General features: G+C 47.8%; 1 protein-coding gene across 4 annotated transcripts in view; it reads right to left on the reverse strand.

Annotated features, from left to right (window-relative positions):
- Positions 1 to 24,908, reverse strand: part of LOC126527421 (probable ATP-dependent RNA helicase DDX43) — a 269,054-nt gene that overhangs the window by 28,454 nt on the left and 215,692 nt on the right. For all 4 annotated transcript variants that reach the window (XM_055068441.1, XM_050175254.2, XM_050175255.2 and 1 more), the window contains 4 exons: positions 14,567 to 14,626; positions 14,432 to 14,499; positions 7,498 to 7,563; positions 7,309 to 7,416 (listed from right to left, as the gene is read on the reverse strand). In XM_055068441.1, coding sequence (XP_054924416.1) covers positions 7,309 to 7,416; positions 7,498 to 7,563; positions 14,432 to 14,499; positions 14,567 to 14,626 — 302 coding nt within the window. The remainder of the gene's footprint in view (positions 1 to 7,308; positions 7,417 to 7,497; positions 7,564 to 14,431; positions 14,500 to 14,566; positions 14,627 to 24,908) is intronic.

Below are 24,908 nucleotides of genomic sequence, written 5' to 3' on the forward strand. Positions count from 1 at the left end.
CGCATAATTTCCCTATTATGCGGTCACTCAATTCTGATTATGTACTATCTGATTATGCTCACTTGAGTTCGTATAGACGTCGTCTGCACCCTCAAGCTCTGTAAGCTATACAAACTCGATCCTGGTTGCTGAACGTATAGCAGTGATAGTTTTATATCGTGTTGAAAAAGTTCATCTGGACAGGACTCGATCTGAAAGTGACCATGTTCTTGACAGCGTGGCTAGGACAGATGACAGAGGACAGATGCGCTGTAGTAACTTCAGAAAACGCTTTAGCATCTGTGGAAAAAACAACACGCATTTCATTGTCTGATCGTATGCAAAGAATAAAGACCAAATAAACGAAGTGCTTCGGACAAAAATTTATACAAAACCTCCTGCACTATAGGTACGTGGCAGAGTATGCGAGCGTTTCTTCTGCTGCTTTTTCAGGATTGGTCGACTGCAGTGCCACCACTACTGGCGATGCCGCCGGAGCCACGCAGGGAGTGTGGCCCGCTCCACTGCCCCTTCTAGTACACTGTAACTGCAGATGGATGGATGGATGTTATGAGTGTCCCCTTTGGAACGGGGCCAAGCTCTTGCTATTATAATGCCTAATGTCCTACCTAGGCCAAAAAAGAAAAAAGAAAAAGGAGAAAAACCCCCATGATGAATTCTCATAACCAAATTTTCTGACTCCCTATTGTGAACCTTGTGGCACTGCAGTGACACCAGCAGGCCTTTTTGCCGCCCCTTGTCAGGATTTTACGAGAAGCGAAACCGAAACTCTTGGTGATGCGGCGGGCTTTCAGAAACATACTTTGGTGGAATAAAACGACACGGACTCCAAACCAAAGGTCACTAGTGAACAGCTGGCGTCATTTTCGGTTAATTATCACCGCTCAGCGCTGTAGAACGGCAAAGCTGACAATATACTTTCTTTACTTGTTTGGAGTCATTTCATTACAAAATTTTGATGCTAGTGCAGTGTAATCATGAGCGGCATGCTTTTTTTCTCGAGCATGGCAGAGTATGACAGTTACACCTCTTTTCACTACAACATATGCACATTGTTGTGTCGGCAGCGTTATCCGTTGTGGACAATGTACTATGTTTTGAATTATCTACTACTGTGGTTAACTTAGACGCATTCCACGTCTTCCCATCACTGAGTACAAAAGTGGATGGTCCTACCTGGGCCTTAACTGTACGAGGTTTACTGTACTTAAAAAATCCTTTCTTGGCAAGTTTTACTTTGACGGTGTCTCCCACCTTGATACGAGTTGCCTGAGCACCTCTCCGTTTGTCTACATACTGTTTAGTTTGCCGCTGTTTCTGCGAGACTCTCTCGCGAACTTTACTGTTCTGAACCGCTGTGTGCTTATGCAACCTGAAGTTACTAATATCTATCTTTGAACGGGGTTGACGACCATGAAGTAGGAAAGCTGGGGAGAGACCCGTTGTAGCATGTGGCGTAATCCTATAACAACCCAAGATTTCTGAAATGCTTTTCGAAGCATCTCGACCTTCAAGCCTTGCTACCTGCAGGTGTTCCTTAATGACTCTGTTGAACCTTTCTATTTGACCATTTCCCTGAGGATAATAGTTGGAGGAGAAAAAATGAGCGATTCCCTTTTCCTTTAGGTAATCTTGGAATTGTTTTGAGACAAACTGCGGACCATTGTCTGTAACTATAGAGTCTGCCAACCCTTCACGGCTCAAAGCCCAGTCAAGAAGCTTAATGACATCATCTGTGGAGATGGAATTAGTACCAAGTACTTCTGGCCACTTTGAGTAGTAGTCAACTAGAGTGACTAGATACCTAGGGTAGGATGTGTTTAGTGGGCCAATGATGTCCATTCCCAATTTCTGCCAAGGCCCGTTTGGCCATTCCACTGGCTGCAATGGAGCTACATGAGGCTTTGCAGACTTGTCTGCCAGCTTACATACATGACAATGCTTTACATACTGTTCAACAGTGCTATCCATCTGGGGCCACCAATAGCGTTCACAAAGAAGCTGCTTAGTACGTACTATGCCCTGATGATTTTCATGTGCAAGCTGGAGAAATGTCGGTATTAGAACACTGGGTATTACGACACGATCACCACGCATGAGTAATCCATCTACAAAGGACAATTCTTCATTTACATGAAAGTAAGCTATTAAAGCATTGTCTATGTTTTTCTTAGAAAGCCAACCTTCTGCTAGGCATTTACTGACCTTCTGAAGTGTCTCATCTGTACTCGCTGCAAGTTGCACTGTTTCCTTGTCAACGACCGATATGACTAAGGATACTATTTCTTCCTCCTGAACTACCTTCTGCGAATCCTTTACTGGAAGTCTAGACAAGGTATCAGCTACTAGGTTTTCTGATCCTTTGCAATATTCAATCTGAAAGTTGTAATACAGGAGCCTGGCTGACCATCTTGAAATGCGAAGAGGTCGATGACCTGAGTCGCCAGCGGACAGTAATGAAACTACTGCTTGATGGTCAGTTCGAAGAGTGAACTGTCTACCCCAGAGGTAAACATGCCATTTTTCACATGCGAACAGACATGCTAGTGCTTCACGCTCACCTACAGAATACTTTCGTTCAGCTACAGACAAAGTTCTAGATGCAAAAGCTACAGTTTCTAGCTTGGAACCATATGGTTGCTGTAACACAGCACCAACACCAACATCAGATGCATCAGTCGTGACTACCACAGGCAATTCAGGGTTGAAAATCTTAATGACAGGGGAACATGTAAGACGAGCTTTCAACTGATTGAAGCTACGTTGTGCATCATCAGACCAAGCAAAATTTTGCCCTTGCCTGAGCATGAGGCGAAGCGGTTCTACAAGTTCTGCATAATGATCAATGAACTTGGCATAGTAACCAGCTAATCTTAAGAAGGATTGCAATGACTTAATATCTGTAGGAGCAGGCGCATTCAGGATTGCTTTTACCTTGCTCTCTGTAGGTGAAATGCCTTCAGCTGAAATTCTATGGCCCAGAAAGGTCAGTTCTCTCACAGAGAAGACACATTTTTCATTCAGTTTCATACCACTGTTTGAAATGCAAAGCAAGACTTCTCTTAAGTTAGCATCATGCTCAGGTTTTGTCCGACCCCAACCAAAATGTCATCAAGGTAACAGACAACATTCTTACAACTCTGCAAGATTTGTGACATCATTTTCTGAAACACTGCTGGCGCGGATGCCAAGCCACAACAGACACGCTTGAACCTGAATAAGCCTTCATGAGTTATGAATGTAGTGAGATCTCTACTACCTTCTTCCAGTAACAGCTGGTGGTAAGCAGATGCTAGATCCAGCTTAGAAAAATATGTGGCACCATGAAACATTTGCAATAACTCTTCTACGTGCGGCAAAGGATACCCATCAATGACAATTGCCTTATTCGGTTCCCGTAGGTCTACACAGAGCCGGATGGCTCCATCCTTTTTGCGCACCACGACGAGTGGAGACACCCATTCAGAAGCCTCGACGCGCTCGATGACGTCGCAGTCCTCGAGACGTCGCAGTTCATTTGTCACCTGGTCACGGAGAGCCAGGGGTAGTCTGCGCAACTTTGAAGATACTGGTTTCATACCTTGCCGCCGATGTATTCGGTGCACGAAGTTTTTGATGAGTCCCAACTCGCCACTGAAGAGGTGATCAAAACCCGGAGGCACACCTGTGGGGCTCTGTACTGGAGGAAGCGTAGCCAGGCAGCATGTCAGCGACGTACCGTCGATTTGTATCCCCAAGCGCTGGATGGCGTCAAGACCCAGCAGTGATGTTCCTGTAGACGTTACATGGAACGTGACTGAGCACGACCTTTGAAGAAACTGGACAGTGGCTTGGAAAAGGCCTTGAATGTCGATGCGTTGCTTGGAGAAATTCCTCAAGTCCACTGCTGCTTTTGACAGTCTGTGCTGTCGACCAAAGTGCTTTCCAAAATCCTCGGCCGTCATCAATGAGACAGACGCTCCTGTGTCCACGAGCAGCCGCATGGCGACGTCGTTAACCACGACCGGGACTTGTAAATCCCTTTTAGCTTCCAAAGTGCTCACCGTCAAGACAGACGCAGACGGCTGTCCTGCGGAAGTTGAAGACCGTGTCTCTGCGGAAGAGACGTGCTGAACAGTACGGGTTTTTCGGCATACTGATGCAAAATGGCCCAACGTGTGGCAGGCGTTGCACCGCCGGTTCCTTGCTGGACAATTCCTGTACGTTGCAATATGCTTCGTGCTGCCACACCGGTCGCATGAACTACGCTCGAAATTAGGGTCCTTCGCATCCTGTGCTTCATTGCGGGTCCCGGAGGAGCCTCGCGGAAAATGTCGATCATCTGGGCGGCCTCCCGGAAGACGTCGGCCATCTTGGCAGCTCCTCGGAAGGAGTCGGCCATCTTCATGGCCTCCCGGACTACGTCGGCCATCTTGGCGGCTCCCCGGAAGAAGTCGGCCATCTTGGCTCGTCGACGGAGCGCCAAGTTGAGCTGCCTTGATTCTTTGTATTTTTGCGGAGTCGAACGCGCGGTTCGCTCGATGCAGGGCTTCTAGAGCGCGTCCAATTTCTTCTGCCTTGTCCAGGGACAAGGTTTCGCCATGGGCCAGCAACTTTTCGCGAACGCTGACGTTCGCTACCCCGTGTATTATTTGGTCTCGGACGCGCTCGTCGTAGGTTGCGGCGAAGTTGCACTGTACCGCCTTCTCCTTCAATGCGGTCACGAATTCCAGGAATCCTTCTCCCTCGAACTGCCTTCGACTGGTGAATTCGTGCCTCTCTGCCAGAACATTTGTTGACGCGGCGAACAGCCGGTCAAGCCGCTGCAAGAGTTTCTGGAACTCTGACGCTGGCGGGACCGCATCACTTGACGTTGACGCTGTGCCGGTCGACTGCCTTGCTGCTTCGCTTGAAGCTGACGCTGCGCTGGTTAACTGCCTTGCTGCTTCCTGCTCCTCGTCTGCAAAGTACTTCCGTTGTCCCTCATGCCCGAGAGCGCTGACGAGCGCGGACGCTCGTCGCGCGTCCGTCCAGTCGCCACCGCCGGCCGCTTCGAGGTGGGCCTGAAAAATTTTTTTCCAACGATACCATGGAATTAACGGTGGCGCGGGCAATTCCAGAAAAACGGGAAGGTTCGCCGTAAAAGACGCCATGCCCGGTAGCGTGGAGGAGACAGTGCAGAAAACAAGCCGAAGCTCGCAGCAGGAACGGGGCAAGGAAGAACAAAGGGGCGAGAAGGCCTAGGCTCGGAAGCCTCGCAACGCCAAGTGCGTCGGCGGCGTTTGCTTGCCGTGCGGACACGGGAAGGGTCGCTTCACTTACGAAGCTCGTTGGTTTCCCGGGGCTTCGGTCGGAACCGCTGCGGGAGTCCCACCCTCGTCGCCAAAAGATGTTGTGTCGGCAGCGGCAGGCAAGTGGGGGCCCCAGCCAGCGAACGCGCGTCGAGCGCCGACGCAGTGAAGGAGGACACGGAGCCAACTGCTCCCGATGAAAACCGGAACGAAGACTCAGCCGACCCGCGGTCGTTTATTTCTAAAAAGGACTTCACATGCCAGATGACACCTCCTCATTGGTCCAAGCTCGTCACATGACAGAAGGGGGTGCGCCATCTAGCTAAACAACTACAAAACATAGATGTACGATAACACAGATCTGACAGGGGGCGACACTATACTACACACATTAGTTTGCAAAAAGGTCTATCAAAAATCACAACATCTCCAGAGCATAAAAATTTAAACTGATTCTGAAAGTGCAGTGCCTGTATTAACTACTAAATGGCTCCAACATGCTGAAATCGCCAACCTAAAGCATCACTCAGCGGTGATCGATTTGAATAGGCGTGGTAACGAAAGAGTTAAGAGGGCGACAGGAAGCCGAAACGAAATCAAGCTAGAAGGCGACGCCGGATGCCACCGAAGCGAAACGTGATGCTCACATGGCGACGCCTGCAGCAGGGAATGCCGGCACATGTGGACTACCGCCTACTAAAAGCATGCAGTGCGCTACTAAAGGCATTACGCACCATGCGCTGCAAAACAGATAGGTGAAGATGCTTATCGCAATAGCTTGTTGTCGTTTTCACGTGAGACAGGCGGCTATAGCTGTCGATCGCACATGCCTCGTGCCTTTTCTTGTTCGCATGGAAGCTAGTGACTGGAAAACATATACGATCGCAGTCTGCAGCTGGGAATAGCGGTGCATTTCAGTTATCGCCTATTGAAAGCGTGCGCTACGCTTCCGAGGGCACCATGCTCTGTGAATGCCACGTGCGGCAACACCGGAGAGGATTTACTGGTACCGAAATTACAAACTGAGTGTGAGCCGGCGTTTTCATGCGCAATGGGTGGGCGAGTTTTGCAGTGAAGCTGCCGCAGTGGGCAGCTATGCACTGTTGCCGATCGCGCGTGCCTCGCACATTTTCTTGTTTACATTGAAACTAGCGGCCAGAAAACGCATCATACAATCACAGTTTGGCAACATACAGAACGTTGGTACCGAAAAATTGCATTTTCCGAGAACGTATGAACAGGATAAAAATGAGCGTAACTCTGTAGGGTCATTTTTTGTTCTCAATTGCGAACATTCAATTCTTTTAGTACAATGGAAAGCTTACCGGTGAGCATGTCTAATCATGAAATGGAAACGTGGAAAATGCCGTGGAACATATTTTATCAGAATTTTTCGACCTGCAGTGAGGATGTAGTCGTTCACTGGGAGCATGCTGAAAATGGTGATAGGTGAGCGGGATAGTGATTATTAGCTGGCGTTATTGGGAGGCAGATGAAAAGTGTGGCCGTAGCTTTGAGAAATATTACTTTGTTTATCAAGTCGATGTTCCTTCAATTCCAGTTTCCGAAGTGTTAAAAGTATTTCTGTGATAATAGCTACGTCTTTTTGTGGTTTCCTGTCTAACTGCTTTGGTATTTAACCAGTCATAAGGAAACCAATCGGATCGAAAATGAAATGACACTTTCACACATGATACCTAGTTCAGTGTGTTGCCGTAGCCATGCATGCGCTTTTGATTTCCGAAGCACAGAATAAAGTGCAATTGTCTAATAACATATCAACTGCAATATTAAGCAATAATTATGCTGTACTTCAGAACAGTTGACAGTAGTCTCATAGTATACATTCGAAGAACCAAGATTTCACCACCAGGCCTCTCCACTTACTGTTTTTGAGACTTTCTTTGCCAATTTAAAATTATAATTCCTATTTAAATTGCGAACGGCGTGCTGGATTCTATCAATATTTCAATCAACGCATTCTGGCCAGTTGTGAGTCTGTTTAAGTGCAATTATGGATTAGAACAGTTTGACTCACGTTACATCCTTGATGTCCAAACCTCGGGCTGCAACATCAGTGGCAATGAGAATTCGCACTGTCCCACTTCGAAGGTCTTCAAGTGCTTGCTCCCGGTCACACTGCTCCCTTTAGGGTGACAACGCACAAACCTCTTGCAGCAGCAATTCATGAAATCAGAGAAGGGGAGAGATGCTGTTCATGACTCACCTGTCACCGTGAATGGATTGGCAGTTGATGCCGGACAAGACAAAATCACTTGACAGGAGGTCCACCCTGCACATAAAAAAAGCAGAGCTAGCCTTATACCAACAGTGTTAGGTGGCACATGCGCAGCAGGAAGCAAACTTACGGCATGAGTATTATAGAGGCTGTCTTCGTACTTCAGAACGGCCAAACAGAATAATAATGTAAAATAAAGTTAATAATAATAATAAAAAACAATGTAAATAAAAGAGGCCTCTAGGTCTCAAGGCTCACGAGGCCTTTCTAGGCACCATGATGTGGGATTTCCCTTTCTTCCTGGCATGCTCGAGGGGGCTGCGCCATTCTTTGGCTGTCTGAGACTCTGGTGTCGTGCTTGTATCCACGACTTCATCCGAAACGGTCGACAGTGCCCAGCATGCTCACAGGGGCTTCGAGCCTATCTGCACAGGCAGTGATCCTGGGCCTGGCGGGGGGTAGAACAGCGCTGGCTGCTACAGTCGAGGGGGGGGGGGGCTGATGGCATGACTACCGCCACACTCAGTGTGCTGAATGATGTGGCGCTGCCCTCCGGCATGTCACATCGGTGTAGGATGGACTAAACTGGTTGTTCATAGAGAAATGTTTGTGTGCATCTTGGAATGATGGGTTAAGTTTGATTTTGAGTGCAATGATTTGCTTTTCTTTTTTCCACGATGGGCACGAACGGGAGTACGTGGAGTGATCTCTGTTACAGTTAGCACTGTGGGTGGCGAAAGTGCAGGCGTCAGACCAGTGCTCATTGGATGCACATTTTGCACAAGTATGCCCTTGGCAGCTTTGCAAACCATGCCCAAACCGCTGACACTTGAAGCATTGGTGTGGATTTGGAATGGATGGCCGTACACGGAGTTTGCAGCATCCAGTTTCTATTGAGTCTGGTGGGTTACTTGTTCCAAAGGTTATGATTACATGTGTGTAGATTTCCTTGTTGTCATGCCCAACGGTTATTCTTTGGACTTTACTACATTCTGACCTTGCCATCCCTCGAGTAGCTCGCTTTTGCCAAGATCGAGTAGGTCATCTTCAGAGATGACACTGCAGACAGTGTTCAAGGATCCTGAGACAGCAATCTCTCCAAAAGCAATGACTTTTGACAATTTTATGTACTGGGTCTTGTCACGAACTTTAAGAAGGAGGTCGCCGTTCCCCATCTTAGTTAAACATGTTAAAACTTAACATGTTAAAGCACATTGGCGGGCTAGTCGGTTAGAATCCATGTGAGAGTGTATAAGCGCGACTGAATGAGGACATAGAAATAAACAGATACACAGGGAAAGCACTTCACTTTCAACTATAATTTTATTTTCGCACACATCGATGTATATATACCGTACGAGCTGAGACAAATGTGACAGGAAAAACACAACATTCAGTGGTGCATATCGATGAACCATACACGTGTGCAAGGCATGGTGAAAACACATTCTGCAATGGTTACAAGGATAAACCAAGGAACCGTATCTCCTTTTCAGATAGCGACACTTATGGCTTGCTCACACACGTTTCCTGTAATTTTGCAGTTTCGTAGGCTTCCACAATCTCCCTTGTCATCCTGCTTTGAGCCCTATACAGAATGGAAGTACTTTCAAACATGGGTTTGGAGGAACAATCTCAGCAGTGAATGCCCAAACGACCTGAGTGACGTTATATCATTGCTCTTTTAATCTCTCATTGATGCATCTACCGGTTTGACAAACATACATTCTTCCGCACGAAAGTGAAATGGCATAGACAACATTATGAGTGCAGGTTACGAATTGTTTGCGATGTTGGTCAAACCAGTAGATGCATCAATGAGAGACTAAAAGAGCATCGATATAACGTCACTAGGGTAATCTCGGGTCATTTGAGCATTCATTGACGAGATTGTTCCATCAAACCCATGTTTGAGAGTACTTCCATTCTGTGTAGGGCTCAAAGCAGGATGACAAGGGAGATTGTGGAAGCCTACGAAACTGCAAAATTACAGGAAAGGTGTGTGAGCAAGCCATCAGTGCCACTATTTGAAAAGGAGATACGGTTCCTTGGTTTATCCTTGTAACCATTGCAGAATGTGTTCTCACCATGCCTTTGACACGTGTAAGGTTCATCGATACGCACCACTGAATGCTTTTTTCCTGTCACGTTTGTTTCTGCTCGACGGTATACATACATCGATGCGTGCAAAAATAAAATCTATAGTTGAAAGTGAAGCGCTGTCTCTGTGTATCTGTTTCTTTCTACGTCCTCGTTCAGTCGCGCTTATACACTCTATCATGGGTTCCCATCTTAGTTACTTTGTAGCCTGGACTGAGTGATTCTGTCGAAGATTTTGCCACAACAAAAGAAGATAGTGTGCGGACTGTCTTGGCATCGTGCTGACTGTGAATTACATGTAGGGTGTCTACCAAGCTAACATTTTCAAATGCCCCGAGTTTTCCCAAGTTTTCTCTAAGTGCCTTCGCAAAATTTCCTGAGTAACACAGAATTTTTCTTTATGTCAAGATTGGCTAACACAAGAGATGCATACAGAAGCAAATATTTTCGAATATGAGCTATTTCTGTCAACTGATAGCAAGCTCGTCGGTATGGGGCCCAAACTTTGTCACAAGTGAGATTCTTTCTCAGCAGCTGGATAGTCAACTTCAACTGTCTCGACATACTCTCAGCTCGCGCACAACGCCTCAGTGTTGCGTTTCATTACTTTGAGTTTATTTTGGTTTGGATGAGGGACACATGCATCTCGGCGCCAGCCAACACTTTGCTTTTTGAGCTAAAGCTTCTTCAAAGAAGCGGCAGCACACTTCCTTTCTCGTTCATTCCTCAATGTGTCAATCCTTTCTATTTTCACCCTGCTTCCACCGTGCGTTCACCCCACGGACGATATGTGGCATTCTCTTAGACAGTTGTACAGCCAACGCCCGTTTTTTTTACTCCCAAGGAGCCGTGACGTCCCAAAAATCGGGCAGTCAGAAAAAATGAACGCAAGCCTTTTACTGTCCCCAAGGGGCTCAAATCGCCACATGCGTGTCCGAAAAAAGCTCTGAAGGCCTGCCAGTGCGCTTATTAGGCATACTGGTCCTCGTAATGTGACAGGAGATGGCGTGTGCACACGTTTATAATTCAGGAATGCATACTGTGTGCAGTGACAATTGCCCCTTCCCACGCTTGTTAACCTTCACCGCAATACTTTGCGTGTGCTTCCTTGCGTAACATTTCTATATTGAGGTGAAGCTGACTTTCGGGAACCGGCATTACGCAACATGCCGTGCTTTCAGAGCTCCAAAGCCAATCGTGAGGCTAACAAAGGCGGGGTCGGTGACATTGATGACAGCGGCGACTTCTTTCAATGACAGCCACAGCACCGAACAGCAAGAAACTTAATAGCGAACGTTGAAGCAGCTAGGCCTAGCGTTGTCGCGGTGGTGGCTACGGCTGGCAGCGGATCTGCTTGCGAGAGCACCGGTTCGAGGCGGCGAGATAATCATAATGGCGGCGGCGGTGGCTTTAATTAATGCCTTTTTGAACTTGCGGTGACGAAAAAAAATCCGGATAATCGGACGGCGAAGGATTCTTACGTCCGAAATTTCAGAAGTTTCTATACGTTGACTCTATGGGTTACGTGGTGGTGCCGCAAAGCCGTCTGAATCCGCCTCTTTCATTTTCCTATACTGCCTTCTGCCGCACGCCGCTGAAAACGTTTTGGAAGGGTCCCAGGACTTTTGCCGGTTGATTTGTGTACCTGCGCCCACGTTGAATGCACGTCAGTTGTGCGTTTAGTGTATCGCGAATCATTATTATTGGCTCCTTCGGGACAGCATGTCGTTCCTGAAGTCATGTAGCACTCAATGACTACTGGGTGAGCAGGCCCGAGTGCGCTGTTCTGCAAAGAGTGTGGCCGATAAAGGCACGCTGAGTTCCGTTTGGCGGAAAAGTCTTCGTTTGGCAAAAAGACTGAGCGCAGCCTTCTGCGTCGGATTTATTAAAGCAGTGCACTTGTTTACATCGACATCTACAGCCGCAGGTTGTTGTTAGCATCAAATATTGTAGAAATGGTCCATCGCTGATATGAAATAGTGTCAAAATGCAACAAAACATGCATATCTGCGCATTTGTGCCATGTTGTTACATCCTGAGACGAGTCAATATGAGCGGCCGAACCACTTAAACAATGGCAACTGTGACCCAGATACATATATTACGGGCTGTTAATTAACTCATTCTCGCTTTTCTTTAACTCCATTATACTTACAGTTTTAGCGTGCCATAGAGCATTATTAGAGGAAAGTGTACTCGCATAAGTGCTCATATGTAGGCCATGTGGTTCTCTCACGAAAATGCGTGGATGCCATTGCTCACACGGCGTTGGTAGAAAAGAGCGAGGTGGCTGTTTATGCTGCTGTATACCGAATACACAGTTTCTTGTTCGCCACTTTGTGCAGAGGCAAACAGTGCATCTCACAAATTGACAAATGTGTCGGCAAAGCAACACGTACACGCCCACTCATATACGTAGCGAATGCGGCCAACAGCCTACAGGTATGGTGACGTACGACACAGTGCACAGAGCTGTGTCGCCGCTTACTGCGTATTGAGTATGCGCCGTGCAAAGTGAAGTGTAGCTGATTTCAAATCCCTAAGGCCAGAATTGAATTATAAAAGCAGTTTCGTTCACCCTAACTGCTTACATTTCAGTTCAGGTCCGCCAGTAGCGAGTGCACGAACTCGACGGCACCAGGTTAACCTTCGCTGAAGAGGATCGACATTGGCTCAAACTTCGTGGGCATGGCTTGAGATGGTTAAGCTTGTGTATTTCAACTTGGTAGGCGTGCTTGATTCATTTTGAGCACGATTAATTATATATACAAGCAAAGACGCTGTCCCTGTTGTGTTGTCTGTTTGACGGCCGATAGCGTGGGGTTCGGTCGAACGATGGTCGGCACGCTGATTTTGCCGGTTCCTTTGACAAGAAAGCCTGTCGCAGTACAACTCGCGCTCATTCGTTGCGTTGTTGTCGACCTGGTATGATAAAAAGGTTTCAGTGACGCACAATAGTCGATCAATCATTGAAGTGAGCATCTTGTCGGTTTCGTATCGACCCAGTGTTGCCGCGCCTTATGAGTATGTGCAGTCAGGAACGCGCTGCCGCCACCAGCAAGTGAGGACAGACGCTGCAAAAAGACTTCATCAGCAACGTGATGTACTTAAGTGTTGCCCAAGTGTAACGCACGGTTTTTTTTGTTAAATAGCGAGCCATCAAAGAAAGGGGGCAACTACCTGGCTCATGGTGCAGTCCAGACAACTCGGACGATGCCTTGGCCGCTTCCTCTTTTAAAGTGGCGTTGCGGTCTTACGCTACGCACGTTTTCGGCACCGCACCCACGTCGAGCTACCAGTAGAGTTTCAACGCGGTACACGGCACGAGTGTTTCTAGCAGCGTGCGTCCAAGAGCTTTTTTTTTTTTTTTCGGGGGACTTGCCGGTGCGCGGCCACTAACGCGACCCTTCCAAAACGTTTTGAGACTAATCCGCTAGGGCAGGGCGCATGCACCGTCGTGCCACGAAAGAGGCGGATTATCGCACTTGTCCCCAAAAATCGGGCATCCGGAAAATCTGTCGCTGACTGTACACTAGCAACTCCTCCAGCCAACGACATGGTGTCAAAGGCAATGCATTACGATCCCTCTCTGTTATTCAAGGCCAGCATTAGAGTGCCTTTCGTTCCCTTTCAATAAAATTACAGCTAATTTTCGCTGATAGAAGCACAAATTCACTGAGTATTTCCAGACTATTCAAAATCCTTGAGAATTCCCAGTTTTCCCAGCTTTCCCGGTTGGTAGACACCTAGTACGCGGTACTTTAGGACAGTTTTTCTCGGCTGCATGAAGAAATTTAACGTTTGATCAGTGTGCCCCCTCTTGAGGGAGTGACCAGGGAGTGAAGGGAAATTGGGTGCGATAAATAACATTACTATATTTGGCAGGGATAGCTGCCGCCCACTATGGAGCCCCACCAGGGGATGACAGAAGATGGAAACTATTCAGTTCTGTACACGCCAACGGTACATTCCCACTATGACCAAATACATATACCCAGGGCAGGATATAGTGCACAAGGTTAACCCTTGCTGTCTGCGAAGTCAGAACTGAAAGGAAAATAAACAGAGGACAGGAAAGATTGAAAGTGAAAGAGAAAGGTGAAGATTGGAGAGGACAGGAAAAGGCAACTATTTATTTCCCCCGGGTGGGTCAGTCCTGGGGTGCCACCAACGTGAAGCGGAGGCCAAAGAGGTGTGTTGCCTTCACCTAGAGGCCATAAAGATCTGAACACTTGGCATTGGCTAGAACCCCATGATACCCTTTTCACCCAGAAACAGCTAGGCGTGGGAGGGTCCAACCCCCATGTGCTCGCGTCTGTGGTGTCGCAACAAACCAAACGCCAGCTGATGCAGACGCCCCTGCAGGTTGCAAGGCCAGGGAAGCTCCGTACGGTATGCCTCCCAAGAAGCACAAAGACATTACAGACTGTTTCAAGCAATAAAAAGGATTAGAATTTGCTTATTTCGCTGTCGCTTTTTAATTTGATCAAATCTTACGGTCCATTAAGGGTTGCATCGCGCTGAGTCGCGTACCTCAGGACCTTCATTAAAGTTTTGCATCCATCCGTTGAAAAGTAGCACATACTCAGTGAGCCAAGTTGGCGTCAAAGAGGTTCACTGATGCACAGCGCAAGCACAGTGTCATATACCCAGTGACCCAAGCTGGCGGGAAGACGATGCAGAGACATTATAGAGATGGATAGATAGGTACTGCAAGATGCGTGAGAGTATCCTAAAAATGCTAATTCTATTAAAAATGTACCAATCTGGAGCCACAGTGGAGCATAATGGTTAAAAAAGAACCTTTTAAGATCATACTTACATGACTTTTTTGTCTAAAAAAACAATCACTTTGTCATCGGGCTGCATGGACTCTAGAAAAGCAAGAAGCTGTGGAAGTCAAAAGAAAAAAAAATCTCATCAAGTCTTTGGCAAACAATACTGCTTGAGAGCTCACCTCTTGCCGCTTTTCATTTTCATCACAGAGGATGATAGTCTGGGTCACTGTGTGCACAGCCTGTAGGGATAGAGAAAGACTCAGTGAGAGGTACACTCGAACTTCATTATAACGAAGTTCAAAGGGGCAGCCGAAATTACTTCATTATATTGTTACGTGTGGAAAGACAAAGACAAAAGATGCTATTTACACGCTATTTACACTGGAGCCAGGCAGCCAGGCTGACACTCACTCGTGCCAAGGGCACCGACCAACTTCTTCGTCGTTCTCGCGGCGGCTCGTCTCTTGAGCATCGCTCAATGATATCGTAATATTACCCCCCGACGGCAAAAGCACCGTCACTGTGCTGTTAAATATCCAAGGTGCATGGAGCGTTGTAGGGCTTGAGTTGGGCAATGTGGACAATGTCACTGGTTGTCATAGGGGAGGACGTAGTGGGCGTGGCTAGAACGATTTCATAGGTGACATCGGTCACTTTGCGTGTCACGCGATATGGGCCTGTGTAACAGGAAAGCAGTTTTTCACAAAGGCCGACTTTACGCGATGGTGACCAAAGCAACACGAGGGCGCCGGGCACAAAATGGACATCACGGTGACGGAGGTCGTAGCATTGTTTCTGCTTGTCTTGAGACACTTGTAGACGAGTGCGCGCAAGTTGACGAGCATGGTCAGCATGGGCAATTGCATCGTGGGCATAATCGCTAGTTGAAGCTGTGGCGGATGGAAGCACAGTGTCCAGTGGTAGCGTCGGTTCGCGGCCATACAAGAGGTAAAACGGGGAAAAGCCAGCAGTTTTGAGACGGGAAGAGTTGTATGCAAACATAATGTAAGATAAAGCCAGGTTCCAGTCACAGTGGTCGTCTGAAACGTATTTGGATAGCATGTTTGTAAGGGTGCGGTTCAAATGCTCAGTGAGGCCGTTCGTTTGGGGGTGGTAAGAGGTGGTAAATTTATGCTGTATTGAGCAGGCACACATGATGTCGTGAATGACTTTGGCCAAAAAGGTGTGGCTGCGGTCTGTGAGCAATTGACGCGGAGCACCATGCATCAAAATTATATCATGTAGGAGGAAGTCCGCAATATCAGTTGCACAACTGGTCGGAAGAGCACGGGTTACGGCGTAGCGGGTTGCGTAGTCCGCCACGACTGCAACCCACTTTTTTCCTGATGTAGATTCCGGAAATGGGCCGAGAAGGTCCAAGCCGACACGATGGAAGGGCTCGGCAGGGATGTCGAGCGGCTGCAGGTAACCAGCGGGGAGCTGGGAAGGCTTCTTGCATCGTTGGCAAAGTTCACAAGCAGCGACGGAACGTCGTACGAAACGGGCAAGGCCCGGCCAGAAGAAACGGCGACGTACACGGTCATAGGTTCGAGATACGCCGAGGTGTCCTGCCGTTGGTGCATCATGAAGCTCTTCTAGAACGGTGGAGCGGAGGTGTTTAGGTACTACAAGCAGGAACTCAGAGCCGTCCGGATGAAGGTTACGATGGTACAGAGTACCGTCGCGGAGGATGAACAGGAGTAGAGCAGCATCGGCCGGAGAGTGTTCAAAATGGTCGATGAGTGCTCTGATGTAGGCGTCACGGCGTTGCTCGTCAGCGAAATGAAGCAGCTGGAATACAGAGAATACGCAAGAAGCACTGGCAATATTGGAGGAGTCAGAGTCGTCAACAGGGTAACGCGACAAACTGTCAGCGTCTTGGTGCAGGCGGCCAGACTTGTACACCACGAAATATGAAAATTCCTGTAGCCTCAAAGCCCATCGACCAAGCCGGCCTGTAGGATCTTTTAGCGATGAGAGCCAGCAGAGAGCATGATGGTCAGTGACTACGAAAAAAGGGCGACCGTAAAGGTAAGGACGGAACTTCGCAACCGCCCACACAACAGCAAGGCATTCGCATTCCGTAATGAAATAGTTGCGCTCCGATGGTGCTAGGACACGGCTCGCATAAGCAATAACGCGATCCTTGCTCCGCTGACGCTAGGCTAAGACGGCACCTACACTATGACCGCTGGCATCTGTACGTAATTTTGTAGGGGCATCAGGGTCGAAGTGGGCAAGAATGGGTGGTGAGGTTAGAAGAGTGACGAGACGAGAGAAGGCGGCGGCTTCTGCAGTACCCTACGAGAATTGTACGCCTTTCTTCAAAAGATTAGTTAGGGACCTAGCAATTGTCGCAAAATCTGGAACAAAATGACGAAAGTACGAGCACAGCCCTATAAAACTTCGAACGTCTGCGGCTGTCTTCGGAACCAGAAACTCTCGGACAGCGCGAGTTTTGTTGGGATCAGGCTGTACTCCGGGAGCGTCAACGAGATGGCCCAGAAGAGTAATTTGTCGGTGGCCAAAATGACATTTGGACGAGTTAAGTTGCAGCTTTGCCTTTCGAAATACATCAAGTCGTCGTCGAGGTAGCAGAGGCATGTGAACCATTTGAAACCTTGGAGCAAGGAGTCCATCATACGCTCAAAGGTGGCAGGGGCATTGCATAATTTAAACGGCATTACTTTAAATTGGTACAGGCCATCAGGTGTGATGAAAACGGTTTTTTCTCTGTCCATATTGTCAACAGCAATCTGCCAATATCCCGAACGAAGATCAATAGACGAGAAATAGCTGGAACCGTGCAGGCAGTCAAGGGCGTCGTCTATATGTGGGAGTGGGTAGACGTCCTTTTTTGTAATGCTGTTCAGGTGACGGTAGTCTACACAGAAGCGCCAAGTGCCGTCCTTTTTCTTAACCAACACTACAGGTGACGCCCAGGGACTCGATGAAGGCTCAATGATGTTTTTATCGAGCATTTTGTTCACTTCATCTTGAATTACTCGGTGTTCCGACACAGAAACTTGATACGGTCGTCGGTGAATAGGCGCAGCATCGCCAGTAAGAATGCAATGCTTGACCGCGAGCGTCTGGCCTAAGGGCAATCGTCGAAGTAAAAAATATCGCAATAGGACGATAATACTTCGCAAAGGTCTTCAGCCTGTGTAGAGGACACGTCCGTCGCAACCATTTTCTTTATGTTGGGATCGACGCTCGAGGCTGGCGCGAGGGGCACGCTAAGCTCGCGAGAACCATCGGTCAATAACGCTGCCACGTATTGGTCGCCGAGACAATCAATGGTGGCAAGGCAAATACCTTGCGGTAGAATTTGCTTTGCCAATCCAAAGTTACAGACAGGCATGCGAGTGTGGTTCCCGGTAATAGTAATTATACTGTGAGGCACGGTGACGTCATACTGTATTGGGATGTCGGGCAGAGGAGCGACGAGGTACTCGCCATCAGGAACTGGTGGGAAAGACCACCAGTTCCTGATGGTCTTTTCCACCATCAATGTAGGCTATGAACTTTGGTGGCAGGCGAAGAAAGCCGGTGGAGCGTAAGCTGCAGTGGGGTGCATCAGAAGGTTCTGCGAGCATTGGCAACTCAAGGCGAAGGGTACTGGAAGAGCAGTCAATAAGAGCAGAATGGGTGGAGAGAAAATCGAGGCCGAGAATAAGGTCGTGGGGGCAATGAGCAATTACGGTGAAGAGGACAAGAGTATGGTGGCCGGCGATGCTGGCACGTGCCGTACACATGCCGATGATAGGCACAGTACCACCATCCGCAACGCGGACGACGTGTGCCGACACTGGGGTGAGGAGCTTGTTCAGTCGTCGTCGGAAGGTAGCACACATAATAGAAAGATGTGCTCCTGTATCGATGAGTGCCGTGACAGGATAGCCGTCAATGTCAACGTCAAGAAGGTTTCGGTTAATAGGTAACGTGAGCAGAGGATTTGAGGGCAGGGTCGACAATGCAGCTTCACCTCCAGAAGCTGCAGTGCCTAGTTTTCCGGCTGGGTCCGGGAAGCGATAAGCGGCGAAGAAAAACGGAGGGGTTGGAGCGAACGAGACTGGTGGCGTCGAGGTGAGGGCGAGCGGCTGTAGCGAAGGTTCGGAGCAGGGGCATCAGCGGTAGTGGGTTCATGGCGGGTGGCATAGGGTACAGAAGATCCAAAGGTGCGGGAATAAGTGGCGGCGTAAGTCCGAGGAGGTGGTGGCCATCGGTTGCGGCAGTGACGGGCGATGTGGCTGATGCGACAGCAGTGGAAGCAGATCGGCCTGTCATCAGGGGTACGCCATTCGGACGGGTTGCAGCGAGATGTGGCAGAAAAGGACTGCCGGGGACGAGGAGGGCCGCTAGATAACTGAGGAACGCTGGGTCGAGACGTGGAACACACGGTGTTCAGACCCTTGTTTTCAAATTCCTGTCTGACGATGGCCTGAATCATCGCAATGGTGGTTGCTGCCGGATCGGGAGGCGTCGTGGTTAGAAGGCTGGCGAACAGGCGGCCTCAAGTTCGCGGCGAACAATACGGGTGATGTCGTCACAAATGGCGGTCTGATGCGGTCGACCATCACATGTCGACGTAACAGCAGTGTTGGGTAGCCGCGCAATGTGGTGCGAGATACGGCGGCTGTTAGCCTGTTCAAGGCGACGGCATTCCTTTATAATGGTGTCGATAGTCGAGACGTTGCCGAAAACAAGCAAATTGAAAGCGTCGTCGGCGATGCCTTTTAGCACATGTGCCACTTTATCTGCTTCGGACATATTATCGTCAGCTTTAAGGCATAGAGCCAAGACGTCGAGGATGTAGGAAACGTATGGCTCTGTAGATGGCTCTGTATGGCTCTGTAGCCTTTCTCGCGGCAGCCTTGCGCCCAATGGGGTCACCGAGGACAGTTCCCGTAGCTTTTCTTTGAAACTGTCCCAAATGGTTATTTCGTCATCATGCGCTTGGTGCCACACGCGTGGGGTTCCGTCGAGATAAAAGATGACATTGGCGAGCATAATCGTTGGGTCCCACCTGTTAGTAGCGCTGGCATGTTCATAGAGCTTGATCCAGTCGTCGACATCCTGTCCCTCCAGGCCAGAGAACACACCTGGATCACGATGTGGGGCAACCGTGACGATTGGAGCAGTCGGACAAGCCGAAACCGAGAGGCATGGTGACAAGCTTGGTGTGCCGACCACTTCGGAGTTCCGTGGTGAGGACGGGGATCGCTGACCTCCACCAGAAATGTTACGTGTGGAAAGACACAGACGAAAGATGCTATTTACACTGAAGCCAGGCAGCCAGGCTGACACTCGCTCGTGCCAAGGGCACCGACCAACTTCTTCGTCATTCTCGCGGCGGCTCGTCTCTTGAGCATCGCTCAATGATATCGTAATAATATCCACTGCGAGACAGCTATTAAGCCTCAACAGTTTATTGCGCTGGTCGCGCGCTGAAGACGATGACGCTGGCCATGATGATGAATATATACAGATGAAGATGAAGGGGTAATATAATGCTCACAGCATTATTACCCTTTATTGCAATATATGCCCAATGGTGTGCACATTTGCAAACCCGGAAATAAGAAGACTTTGCAGCCCTTGGTACTGCTACACAGCCATGCATAAGATGAAACTTGAATAAAAGAACAAAAGAATCTGCGACATGTGCAACACACAACTTAGCACCTGACATGACAGCCTTTACATAGCTGCCTTCTGTTCTATTGTGATGGTCTTTTGCACTTGCTTTCCACTTGCCTTGGCACGGTCATGCAGCACATAGCACACAACACAACGCTTCAATGTGCGATCAAGGAGGCAAGCGAACTTCGGCGTATGAGCTTGGCTCAGCCGGCTTGTGGCCTCAGAGATTGCACTGATGCCCGTGCAATCTCTGAGGCCATGCCCAGCCGCCAGCCCGCGTGGTGCGTCGTAGGGTGAGAGAAAAGTTAATGCACGTCCTGGGCATGACCCCCAAGATGGTGCCTGGAGGTCTTCGAGGCCAGGCCCTGCTGCAGCTGCATGCGCGGCGTGCTGTAGGAATAGAGAAGTGAATGCACTAACTCTTCACCACACTGATCGTAGCTGCGCAGCATAGTGTGACTTGCGCACGACCTCGGAGATTGCACTGGGGAGATCTCGGAGGACCCGCCTTTCTGTACCTGCCTGTGCGGCACGCAGAAGTGAATGCACTAATCTTTCACACCGCCGTGCGTAGCGTGGCTTGCACAGCCAGGTATGAGCAGGAGAGAGAGATCAGTGGAGAAGTGAGATAGTGAGCTGATGCTTATGTACAAGTGTGCAGCTATGCGCAGCGGTGAAGAAGACCAGTGTTGCTCGATGACGTATTCGACGCGGGAGTTTTGAACTGCTGCAGCAAACGAGTGCCGAACCCTGTGGAAAGCAATGCAATCAATGCCGCAACTGTTGGTATTTTTTGGTTTCTGAGACGAACGTAGTTCATTGTATCCATTGGCAGGGCAATTTCACTTTTTTAAAATGAGGCTTTAAGTACAGGAACCTCTATGGAGATTTCAAGGGGAATTTTATTTAGTTATATCTGTTACTTCATTACCGTATTTACTTGATTTTAACGCACCCTTGTTTGTAACGCGCACCCGTTTGCGTGACCTAAAAGAAGAACAGTCCTTTACAATATCGTGCACCTCATTATTTCATACAAAAATACACCTTTCTCTCATTTGGAAAAACAAAGATTTACTCCTAATGCACTAAAGTTGCGATAAATAAAAAAAGTTGCAGTTTTGCCCCAAAGCCGAAGCATCGATTGCGATAGCAAATTAGTAGACAGTTATATGAAAAGTAAGGATAGTAGTTTTATCAGCTGTATAACCTTTTAAACATTCACTTACTAAGTTAATGAGCATGGTGTCACAGGTGCACAAGAAAACATGAACACGTATACCTTAATGACCGTGGAAACTATCAAAACGCTGGAGTGAGGGAGTGTGGTAGCAGGAATGAGTGAATTGACCTTTTTGCAGCCTCTCGCTTCAATGCGACCTAAGCAACAACACAGTGCGTTGTGCCTAGATGTGTAGACAGCCTCCACTGCAGATCACTTTCAAGATAAGGGCCACATGGCCGTGCCATACGTAGCAGCAGCCGCCAGAGTAGAACGCCTCTCCTGTTTGCACCAGTCCCGCATGCAAGTTTCGGGAACTCTGAACGCCCGTGATAGGACCCGATTTCTGTCCGTTTCGACACACGCGATTACTTTCCTTTTAATTGCAGCATTGTGATGAACTCTGAGTATCTTTGCAGTCGGGTCTTCCATGCTGATAGAGCACACACAGAAAATGGGAAGACAGACTGTGGACTAACCTAAGCACATGTACTACAGCACATGGAGGAAGCTATGGCAGCTAGGCTCGAAGCGCGTATGAGGCGGCCATTTTGAAATGCCAATGGTGATATGGTAACGCAGATTTAGGCTCTTACTAGATCCTCACGCGCATGCAATTTTCGGACCCATTTTATCGGGAAAAATGTGCACATTAGGCTCAAATAAATGTGGTATATCTTGTTTCGTTATAACGGGGTTGAAGTGTATTGCACATTCACAGGCCTCCATATAGCTCCAACTGCTATTAAAAAGAGAAGGAAAAGGACAGCACACTAAGTGATTCCTTCAGCTCTGAACTCATTCACTGCAACAGCAGCATTCTTCCACAGTGAAGACCACCATCTTATTTTTGCTTGCCTGGTTTTCCCTCAAATAATTGTGCTCACCCATTACAGAACAATGGACGAGAAGCTAATTGGTCAAAGTGGGTGCGGTAGTAACTTAATGTAAGAAGAATGTGAAAAAAAAAAAGATATTTATTATACAGCAGAATATTAACCCCTTAACTGCCGAAGACAAGATAACTCGCAATCAACATGATAAAGACGTACTCCAGCAGGACCTCAAGAGCATAGCCTCCTGGTGTCAAAACTGGGAACTTAGCCTGAATACTGATAAATGTTACCAGGTAACATTCACTAAATGTAAAATCCCTAATGAACCTACTTACAAACTGGGAGATTCCATACTCAGGAAGGTTAACGAAATTAAGTACTTAGGTGTTCCTCTAACTGCTGATCTGTCCTTTTTCAGCCATATTGATACGACTGCCAGGAAAGCTGGGAAAATGCTTAGCCTACTTATACGAACTCTTAGAACTGCCCCTCGGATTTTTAAAACCATAGCAAATAAGACGCTGGTAAGGCTGCAATTAGAATATGCCACCGCCTTGTGGGATCCCCACCAGCGGTACCTGATTGATAAGCTAGAAGGCATACAAAACCATGCTGCCAGGTTTATATCATGGCAGTACTCCAGACACGCAAGCATAACAGCAATAAAGAAACACATCGGACTAGAGCCGCTACAGATAAGACGCCAGAAGCACCGACTGAAACTTCTGCACGCAGTATAGACTGACGCGACAGGCATTGACAAGCTAAAATACCTTAAAGCACCCCACTATATCTCAAACAGAAGAGACCACAGTTTCAACATACGGGAAATTTCCTGCAAGACGAACTATATGAAGTTTTATTTTTTTGCCCGCACTATTTCTGAATGGAATAATTTGCCAGTTGAAGTTGTGAGTACTCCTCGGGATGCATATTTAAGACTAATCAATGATTTGTAATTGCAATCTTCTTCCAAACCAATGACTGCAGGCTAAATGAACTTTTTTTCTTGTACTGTTATTCATGTACTTTTTTTCATGTACTTTTTTTCATGTACTTTTTTCATGTACTTTTCTTTTTTTATCTTGATGCATTGCTCCTTTGTCATCCCTCCCTTTTGTGACTATATTCTCGTGCTAGTCACTTCATCTTGTACCCACTCCCCCGCTATAATGCTTCGGCGCTGCAGAGTGTACTATAAATAAATAAACTCGTCGTGAATTTTTGGCAATTTCTGCACATGTGTGTTCAGTTTCTTGTGACCTTGGCAAGGAAATATCTTTAGGTAATTTTTATTGCATTTCTAAAACTTTTATCTGAGTCTGTCACAAAAGTTAAAGGGCCCCTCACCAGGTCAGGCCATCTTGAGATAACAAGCGAAGAGCATACAATGCACAATAACGATCGTGTCTGCAAAGTATTACATCGCTACGCGCGGCGGAAAGATCTGAAATTTCAAACTGATCGCAGTTTTTCCTTCTCCTCATGGCCGCTGCACTCCAAGCCGGACGGTGACGTAGTCATGCCCCTGCACCTACGTAGTTGTGTCCAGTGTGATGTCGTTCATGGTGACACGTGACTTTGAGAGTTATTCAAGACATCTGTTATCTGTGTGATCTGTAGCTTAAATTGACGAATTGACGTTTAGAGGAATAATAAAACACACAAATGGAATGTCTGCGTGTTTTTCTTTTACTTTGCACTGAAGCAAGAGAGATGTACTTCCACTTCGTCTGCCTGTTCCTATGGTCATGCAGTCACGTGCGCAGGTACCGAAACTACGCCATTTTCTACCGTGTTCCAGCACGTGATCATGCTCTGCGATCTGCTTGCCCTGCCTCAGTATTCATGTAGCAATGAATTATACTGCTAGTCATGTTTTCTTATGCACAGCGCGCAAAATCGTGCACTACACAAACAAGACAACAGTTCGTGCGTGACGCTGTCAATGGAAATGCGCAGTGCCGAAAAAAAAAAAAAAATAGGAGAAAAAAAGTTAAGGCTGACGTTTGTTAAGTTAAAAAGTTAAGTTGACGTATGTGTCACACGATCCTCGAGGTCTGGTATGGGAGAATGCAGGGACGGAATTTCGCTTGCGTAGGCCAGACGGGGCGAGTGAAGAGAGCGTCTTGCTTGAAAGTGGAGCCCACCTGCTGAAATCATGGGTTCGCAGCACTGAAATATTTCTATCTCTGCTATTAATGAACCGATTTGAAAAATGTTTGCAGCAGTATACTCCCGAGAGGACATGTAAAAACTTCAAGTGTATAACCAAAATTTGCTATGAGGCCTGGTGAGGGGGCCCTTTAAGGGGCTCAATCAAACTTCAAGGTTACTGGAAATTTATTTGAACAAAACGGTGTATAAGGTACGGTACAGCGTTCAAAACTGAAACCGTAACTCGGCTTGCAGTCTGATCTTTCCTCACGTGCCCGAGGAAGTCTAAGTTCCGTATAAGGTCCAAGGGCGATAAGATCGCGCCTCGTGCGCCCTTTTTTTGTGGGTGCGAGGGTCAGCCTAGACGAATGGTGGCTTGATGCGCGTCGTCCTACGTGTCCAGTGTTGGAGATGATGTGATTGTGTGCACGCTATGGGGCTCCTTCCTGCTCCTGTTAAAGCCAGATTGGCCTCAACTCCTTGCGCATATTTATTTTATGGCACGCAACATTATGGTAGCTAGAGTCACAACAAACCTTCACCTTTGGCTCGGGTTTGTCCAAAAAAGTGGTTAATGGGAATGGGAAATTTTGTTTGAAATAGCCATTGCGCTGTTTTTGAAGTTCAAATTCGCGAGAGCTTTATTGCGAAAGCAATAAA

The sequence above is a fragment of the Dermacentor andersoni genome, chromosome 9, assembly GCF_023375885.2.
Source record: "Dermacentor andersoni chromosome 9, qqDerAnde1_hic_scaffold, whole genome shotgun sequence".
In the NCBI taxonomy this organism is placed as follows: Eukaryota; Metazoa; Arthropoda; class Arachnida; order Ixodida; family Ixodidae; genus Dermacentor; species Dermacentor andersoni.